Below are 9,258 nucleotides of genomic sequence, written 5' to 3'. Positions count from 1 at the left end.
AGATAACCACAGTGCTGGGGACAAGACGAGCTACAGTGTGTCATTTTAGGTTTTGTGAGGCAGGATGATGTCTTGGAGCATACGATTCTGACCTAGAGTCCCGTTCAGTAATTATTCTACTCTGTGTCTCTGCCCTCTGCCCTTGGAACTGAGCACCCAGGGCAAATGAGATCCTTAATCTAAGAGGAGATTTTTAATCTGATGAAGGTACATTCTGCAAAGGGTCAGAAATTGTGATTCCAAATATTAGGTTTATGGTTGCAATTTAAACTTTTATAATAAGAGGGGTTTCTCTTGTACCAAAAATTAGAAGAAAATAAATCACACACAAAACACTAACTACTGAACCAAACCTCATTCAGCAACTGCGGGGCTGCACTGGGCTGCACGTCTTGTGAGCACTGCGCATGCGCCTCACATAAGTGGCCCCCACCTGTCTACAGAGAGCGCCGAGTTTACCAGGGGGCTTGCAAATCCTGGATGTTTTCTGTTTCTAGCAAACTCATACTGAGAATTCCTTCAAAGAGATTCCTGTTGACTTTTATATGTTCAGGGGATAGTCATTCCCTGGCTTAACAAACCTCCATTGTGTCTGCTGTGTGCCAGGCGCTGCCCTGGCTCCTACGGACACAGCAGTAACAAGAGAAATTCATTCCCTGCCCACATCTCCGCAGAGGGAAGACACTGCCTGCTATTTTCAAAGTTACTTAACCCCGCCACACCCCAACATGACACGGGACCCGTCAGGCCCCACGTGGCCTCGAGTTTCTCAACAGTGTCACCGTGGTAGCCAGGGACTTGTCCTCCGCCTCCTCCCTGCAAGTGACCGCTCAGCTGCAAGGGGTGGGAGCCTTATCGGTGGCCACGGGGCCCCTGGTGCAGCAGGCCTGCGCCCCACAGAAGCTGACAGCTTCCCCGCAGGGATGCGCCCCGTTCCAGGACGAGCTGCTCTGAAGGAGCCCAAAGCGGCGGTGAACCCGCCGGGAGCTGGCAGTTCCTCCCAGACCATACGCGATCAACTGGAGATATATTTATATAAGCAACGCTGCCGGCATCCAGCTTATCAAGGTCCCGGGAAACGGAGTTAGAAATTAGCTTAAGGTCAGATTTGTGCTCAGAGAACAGAATGAGTCACGATTGCCTCGACTGGCAATCACTATCATCCCGGAGCCACCAGATGCGCAGGGGGGTGAGGAGCTTATGGCCGAGGCGCTGGTGCCACCCCTGTGCTCCCATCTTTTGCGGCAGACATTGAGGGGTTCCAGGGTAAGTGCAGGACACTGGTGTTCGTGCCTTTTTCCTTGGTACCGAGGATGGAACCCAGGCGCATTCTCCCTTCAAGCTACAACCCAGCCCTTTTTCCTCTTTATTTTGTAACAGGGTCTTGTTTAGTTGTTGAGAGTCTCGCTAAGTTGCTGAGGCTGGCCTCAATCCTGCAATCCTCCTGTCTTAGCCTCCCAGGTACTAGGATTATATGCATGCACCACCACGCCCAGCTACTGATGCCCTCTTCTTCATTTTGCAGATATGGCAAACCTTGGCTGCTGGCTGCTGGTTGTCTTTGTGGCCACATGGTGCGACGTTGGCCTCTGCAAGAAGCGCCCAAAGCCTGGAGGCTGGAACACGGGGGGGAGCCGATACCCGGGGCAGGGCAACCCTGGAGGCAACCGCTACCCACCCCAGGGTGGCGGTGGCTGGGGGCAGCAGCCCCACGGTGGGGGCTGGGGGCAGCAGCCCCACGGTGGGGGCTGGGGGCAGCAGTCCCACGGTGGGGGCTGGGGGCAGCAGTCCCACGGTGGGGGCTGGGGTCAAGGCGGTGGCCACAATCAGTGGAACAAGCCCAATAAGCCAAAAACCAACATGAAGCACATGGCGGGTGCCGCCGCGGCTGGGGCAGTGGTGGGGGGCCTCGGCGGCTACATGGTGGGGAGCGCCATGAGCCGGCCGCCCATGCACTTCGGCAACGACTATGAGGACCGTTACTACCGGGAAAACATGAACCGTTACCCCAACCAAGTGTACTACAAGCCCGTGGATCAGTACAACAACCAAAACAACTTCGTGCACGACTGCGTCAACATCACGGTCAAGCAGCACACGGTCACCACCACCACCAAGGGGGAGAACTTCACCGAGACCGACGTGAAGATCATGGAGCGCGTGGTGGAGCAGATGTGCATCACCCAGTACCAGAAGGAGGCGCAGGCCTACTACCAGAGAGGGGCCAGCATGGTCCTCTTCTCCTCCCCGCCCGCCATCCTCCTCATCTCCTTCCTCATCTTCCTGATAGTGGGATGAGGCGGGTCTCCCTGCTTCCACCGCCTTCTTTATCTCGGCCCAGGGTGGGGAGGGGTTTCCACCTGCAACCCTTTAAGTGGCGGCGTCCCTGCTTCTCTCCACCCCCCATTGGCTAACACCCTCGGCATTGACGGGCGCTGGAAAATGTAGAGTAGACCCAGATGCTATTTATTCAAGGCCCCTCTGATTGTGTCCTTCGTGGACCAATGCTAAGGCCGGGCCAGGAAGAGTATAACAGCAAATAATCACTGGTTCATCTAGGCTTATTTGTGGTCGAGTGCAGCAGGTAGAGGCTAGAACATCTCAGAGCAGTCCTCGAGTACCTCTACCTGGATACCTCCAGCTCCCTCAGCAGCCAGAGCTGAGGACACAAAGTCCCAGTTTGACAGTAATGTCATAGCAGCTTGGAAAATTTTTCTCATCCCTTTTAAGAAAACCTTTCAAATTTGAAAGGAGGCCGCATGATACTCACTCAAAAATATAATTTTTTTTTTTTTTTTTAAGGAAGAAAGAAAAGAGAAACACTAGATAATCCTTAGCTCTTGGGCCGCCGGCTCAGCCCAGGGCAGCATGCACTGTGTGTCTGCAGAGGGCGTGGTGACGTTTTGCTTTCTGCAGTACGGGTTCCGCAGCAACTGCTGCGTCTAAATAGTTATTATCTGTGCAACCCTAGGCCTCTGGCCAGCGGCCCTTCACAGGGATGGACTCCACCGCAGCACAGGAAAAGGCTCCTGGGACCCAGAACTCCAGCCTCTGGAGACGCTGCCCTCGGAGACAGTCTCCTGTTTGGGAAGTTCAAAGTATCCACACGTGGCATTCCTTTCTTTAGTAAATAAACTGTAGATAACTAGGGTAGCAAAAATAAATAAATAAAATGGCCTTTTGACCACTGAAGGTGACTCTACTTTGTTTATTAGAAATTAGAATGATTTTTGCTTTGCCTGGATGGTAACAGGCGATTCCAAGGCAGGCCAGGGTACAAAAAGCCCAGTCTTCTTAGAGGCTGCATAGTGAGGAATGCGGTTAGCATACAAAGAAACAGCTGTGTTTCTTCATTTCTGTCTCATACTTTTCAAGAACCAGAATTAGGCCATGTCCTTGGTTTCTGTAATTGACCTTTGAGTCAAAGAACAAGGGACAATCTAAAAAATACATTAGGTTGCAGATGGCAGAAATATCCATTACAAGTGGGAAGAAACTGTTATTTAAATAGGGTAAAAGACTAAATCGTTCAATATTGTCACCTAGCAGATACGTATTACTATTCTACAATGTTTTGGGCTTGCACTGTGCGGGTATTCGATGTAAAAAAATTATATACATATATATAAAATATATATTGCATATGACAGATTTAGAAGTTTTGTCTAGAGCAGTTAACATCCGAAGTGTCTAACTCATTAACAGTTTTGTAAGGTCCTCAGTACTTACCATGTGGGAAACCCTTTGGTGTGGCCCTTGGGCTTACAATGTGCACTGAATAGTTTTGTATAAGAATCCAAAGTGAACACCATTAACTGGTCTTTGAAATATGCATGTACTTTATTATATTTTCTATATTTGTAACTTTGCATGTACTTGTATAAAAATTTGTAAATGTTTACTATCTGAAATTAAACAAGAGCCGAGATGGGCGCCACCCACCGAGGTGTGTTTGTTTCCGGCCCCACGCCGCCGCCCCCCCCATCCCCCCCCCCCCCCAGTGTGGCAGGGTCACCTGAGGACGAATCCGAGCCAGGTGGTGCTCCTGGTTTCCTGCACCTGCCTCCGCATCCTTACTTCCAGTCGGGGACTAGATTATGTCTGGAGTTTTTTCCGTATCTCAGGGAGCTCAGCCTTGGGTAAGCTGAAAGGCGTTTTCAGAACAGGAGGGGTCCAGTCCACCTGTTCTGGGAGCATTTTTCTGTCCTGTATTTAGAAACCGATTTTTGCAGTGCTGGAAGCTGAGCCCAGAGCCTTATGCATGCGATGCAAGCACTCTACCACTGAGCCATGTATGTACACCCTGGGCTCCTAGAATTTTTTTAAATATATTTACTAGAGGTTGAACCCAGGGGTATTCTACTTCCAAGCTACACTCCCAGCCATTTTTATTTTTTATTTTGAATAAAGATCTGGCTAAGTTGCTGAGGCTGGCCTCAAACCTGTGAACCTGTCTCAGCCTCCCAAGAACTGAGATTACAGCCATGCACCACCACGCCTAGTTTAGAGATATATTTTAATTAAAAGAAAATTTAATAGGCTCTGAAGTGCCCTCCTTATGCCCCCATAACTCAAGCTCTGAAATATCCTTTACTATGAGCCCCCATGACAAACGCTCTTCACAGGGCCAACACCTTTGGTCCAAAAGGCCACTTGTCATCTGTCACATTCGTTCAACCCATCTGTACACGTTCCTCCCAAGCATGGGCGCCAGCATGGAGACGCTCCCGGTTATCCTTGGTAGAGGTATTCTTGGCAACTATAATTTACTAAAGGCAGATGTAGTCACAAGAAGTAATAGTGATGGAATCACCATGTTAGTCCCTTAGCGAATGCCCAGGGTGTCAGGAGTGGAGGAAGTCCACCCCGTGGGTACTTAAAGGATGATCCCCAGGTGGCTGGGAATCACACTCAGGTGCATATGGAATTAAAGGGTTTATAGCCGGGCGTGGTGGCGCATGCTTGTAATCCCAGCGCTTGGGAGGCTGAGATAGGAGGATCGCACAGGTTCAAAGCCAGCCTCAGCTACTTAGTGAGGCTCTCAGCAACTGAGTGAGACTCTGTTTCCCAAGGAGTGTAGCCCATAGGTAAAGAGCCCCTGGGTTCTATCCCCAGTAAAAATAAAAAAAAATAAAAAAAATAAATCAAGGGTTTATGATACTCAGGTCCTAGAGAAGGAAGGCCCGGTCTGCCATGCAGAGGCCGCAGAGGGGCCACTCTCAGGAACAACTGGACCAAGCACGTGGGGAGCCAAGACAGACGCCTGGCAAGAGCCTTGACCTGGCCAGCTCGGGAGGAGCAACAAGGGAAGCATTGCGTTTCCTTGATGTGTTTGGATGTCACTAGGTCAGAGGCAGAGAGGGTAAGGAAGGGGATTTGGGCAGAGACAAACCTTGTCACCAGTGCACCTGCTGCCTGGGCGGGCGCGCATGCCTTTCTAGATGTTAAGGCGTCGGGAAAATACAAAATTCTTAAGTGTACGATGCCAATATTCTGCAGTGATCAGAGGACCCATTTTATTATTAAAGATGGAAGGAGAGCCGGGCGTGGTGGCGCACGCTTGTAATCCCCGCGCTTGGGAGGCTGAGACAGGAGGATCACACGGGTTCAAAGCCAGCCTCAGCTACTTAGTGAGGATCTCAGCAACTTAGTGAGACCCTGTTTCCAAATAAAGTATAAAATAGGTCTGGGAGGATATCCCGGAGGTAGAAAGCCCAGGGGTTTCATCCCTAGTACCACCAAAAAAAAAAAAAAGAAAAGAAAAATAAGTAAATAAACTCTCCATTACCTGACAATAATTTCTCAAAAATAGCCCACCAAGAAGACCGAATCCATGCAAAGCAGAGGTGTTTTATTTTGCTTTGTTGGAGTACTGGAAATGGAACCCAGGGGCATTCTATCTGTGAGCTACACTTCCAGCCCTATTTTTTTATTTTTTATTTTGTTTTTGCTTTTTCTTTTTTGATTTTTTTGTTGTTTTGTTTTTGTTTTTGCTGTACTAGGGATGAAACCCAAGGGTATTCTACTTCTGAGCTACACTCCCACCCTACTTTTTATTCTTTATTTTGAAACAGGGTCTCACTAAGTTGCAGAGGGCCTCACTAAGTAGCTGAGGTTTTCCTTCAACTGCGATCTTCCCATCTCAGTCTTCCAAGTACTGGGATTACAAGCATGCGTCGCCATGCCTGGCTTATTCTTTATTTATTCATGTTTTTATTTATTTTTGTGGTAATGGGGGTGGAACCCAGGGGCTTTTCTACCTCCGGGCTATACTCCCAGACCTATTTTTAAAATATTTTATTTGGAGACAGGGGCTCACTAAGTTGCTGAGAGCCTCACTAAGTAGCTGAGGCTGTCTTTGAACCTGTGCAATCCTCCTGTCTCAGCCTCCCAAGTGCTGGGATTACAAGCGTGCGCCACCATGCCCGACTTATTCTTTTTTTTTTTTTCAGGTTTATTCTTTATCTTAAAACAGGGTCTCATTAAGTTGCAAAGGGCCTAAGTAACCGAGGCTGTCTGAGAACCGCAATCCTCCTTTCTCAGCCTCCTGAATGCTGGGATTACAAGCGTGCACCACCACGCCGGGCAGAAATTCACATTTCTAACAAGCTCCTACATCATGCTTTGCTGGACCCACAGAACACCTGTAACAAGGCTGGGGGCGGGGGCCTCCCACACTGGAACCTGAATCCAAACCTGCCCCCCCAGAGCTTATTAAACACAGAAGGCTGGGCCCTCCCCCAGAGCTTCTGATTCCCAAGACCTGGAGTAGGCCTGGGAATTTGCGTTGCTAACAAATTCCCAGGTGCCCCTGATGCTGCTGATGTGGACACATGGAAATCCACTGCCCTACCGGAGCATGCAAAAAGAAATAGAAGATGGCCCTGGGCCTGAAGCACTCCCAAAGCTGTGTGGAGACCAGACGCCCAGCCAGGAAGGAAAGATAACCTGGAGCTCCAGGGCTGAGCGACGCTGGGTGTGAGGAGGTGACCAGCCCCGCTACTGAGCGCGTGAAGCACAGCTGGACCCAGGCTCATCAGTGAGGGGTTTGAGCTGAGCCCGGGACGGCGCCCGGTGCTTTTCACTCTTGGCTGTGCGCGCGAATCACCTGAGAATGTTGTGAAATGCAGGTTCCGAGCTCACCTCAAACTGGCGAGACTCTGCCTTACGTCACCTGGGGCGAGGACACCCCGAGAAACCAGGGCTCAGAGGCCCGGTTATCTGGCCAGGCATCTGCAGAAGAGCTGAGAGCTCAGGCCGGCCAGGGAAGTCGCCCCGCCATTTCCTCTTGTTTCTAGGTGCGTTCCCCACACCGGTTGGTAGAATCGGCCCCTGCTGTCACTAATACAGGCAGCTAGCTCCCAAGAGGGGGCCTCAAACCACCTGCTGCAATATCTTCATCCTGGAGATGCCCCGACACACACACACACACACACACACACACACACACACACACACCATTTTAGTTCTGTTTCTCTAGAGAACCCTGACTAATGAATACAGTGAATGCACATGGCCATACCAAGGCCAGCAGCATGTCCCACCCTGGCAGGACGCCCGCACTTGGCAGATTTGGCCCTTTCCGATCGACACAATGATCCCCAGTTTGGGAAGTGACAGCCAGAGGTACTGTCATCCTCACTGCCCAAGGGCACGCAGTTAGCAGCACCCCTAAAGTACATCCTGGAAAGTCTTTGCTGTTGCTTTGTAGGAGACTTGAGAGTTGGGCGTAGAGACCACCTCCTCTATGTTCCTGGGGTCTTTCCTCTGTGTCTACGTCCTCATCTCCTTTTCCTATGAAGACACCGGTTGGACGGGATAAGAGCCCATCCACAGACCTCTTTTTAACTTAATCACCCCTTAAAAGTTCTGTCTCTGAGTACACTCATATTATGAGGCACTGGGGTTCAGGCTTCCATGTATAAATTTGGTGTGGCCGTAGCTCAGCCCAAGCCACATCTCTCAAGACCTAGCAGGGTGTCTGTGCCGCTCCCAACCCAGTTCTAGGGCATTCCCAGGACTCTGAGGGCCTTGTGAAGACCCCACATTCACACGCTCCCCCAGGCTTCTCATAACAAAGACCCCACCGTCTGGCTCATCCTGTGACCTCACGCTGATAGGTCACTGTCTAGCCCTCACCTGAGAAGTGCCAAGGATGCCCATTTCTACCCGCAGCAGGTAGAAACGTTTCCATTCTGGGTTACAGCTCCTGAGCAATCCAGCCACCATGCCCCCATGGCCGGCACCCAGGGAAGAGTCTTGTGATCCACCATATGTTTAGTTTGGCTCACATCCACAAAGATCCAAACTCAGCCAGATACTGTTCCTCCCACACGCAAACACATTGCAAACACACCTGGCGCAGAGCTATGCTGCTTATGAGTTCATTACCGCGAGGCAGTGGGTGTTCAGTGTGATTCAGCGGGTGCCGTGGACGGCTGGCAAAGCTCCCTGCCGTCGCACTGCAGATCACAAGTGCTAGGCGTGCCCGCCACCATGCACCGCAGCCACCCACACGTGGAATGTGTCCACTCAGGGTTCTCTATGGCCAAAGCACAGCTTCCCAAGGCTCCAGCCCCAGCGTGGAGGGAGAGACCAGAGAGAGGAGCTCACCTCGCCCAGCTCACGGAGCAGACAACCAGCTGAGAAGAACAGTCTTCTCCTGGCTGAGGTCTTATTCTTCCCTGTCTCCCACCAATCAATCTGAATACCCCTCTCTAGACATCACCTTGCAGGGGGCCATCACACAAGGCTTCACGCAGACCTGGGGCTATTGTTGTGAACCAGCCCAGCCCCGAAGGAAGCCGTCCAGCCTCCAATAGCCCGTCCAGCCTCCATTACCCGTCCAGCCTCCATTAGCCCGCCATCAGACAGAACCAGAGTTTTCTCTGGACCTTTGATAAAAGAAGAAAAGAACAAATGAATGATCCCATGTTCAGTCGAGCCCAGATTCTCCACAGAAAGTCTGGCATGGGCCGTTCCCAATTGAGGATTTTGTTTTGTTTTGTTTTGTTTGCAGTACTGGAGATTGAACCTAGGGGCATTCTACCTCCAAGCTACACCCCAGCCCTATTTTTTAGTCTTTCTTTGAAACAGGGCCTCACTAAGTAGCTGAGACTGTCTGCGAACCCAGATCCTCCTGTCTCAGCCCCCCAAATGCTGGGATCACAAGCGTGCGCCACCACGCCCGGCTCACTTGAGGACTTTGAGAACAGGATGCTTCACTCCACTCATGGACGAGGCCCACTGTGGCCCTGC

General features: G+C 50.8%; 1 protein-coding gene across 1 annotated transcript; it reads left to right on the top strand.

Moving 5' to 3' along the window:
• Positions 1-1,527: 1,527 nt before the first annotated feature.
• On the top strand, positions 1,528-2,298 carry PRNP (prion protein (Kanno blood group); the record flags this gene model as incomplete). Its single annotated transcript, XM_080716838.1, has 1 exon — positions 1,528-2,298. One exon carries the CDS (start codon positions 1,528-1,530, stop codon positions 2,296-2,298), a length of 771 nt encoding a protein of 256 aa, XP_080572964.1.
• Positions 2,299-9,258: the final 6,960 nt, after the last annotated feature.

This window comes from Muscardinus avellanarius (genome assembly GCF_963383645.1).
Source record: "Muscardinus avellanarius genome assembly, chromosome: 19".
NCBI lineage: Eukaryota > Metazoa > Chordata > Mammalia > Rodentia > Gliridae > Muscardinus > Muscardinus avellanarius.
The sequence above is the reverse complement of the archived record's forward strand: the minus strand, read 5'-3'. Positions and strand labels throughout refer to the sequence as shown.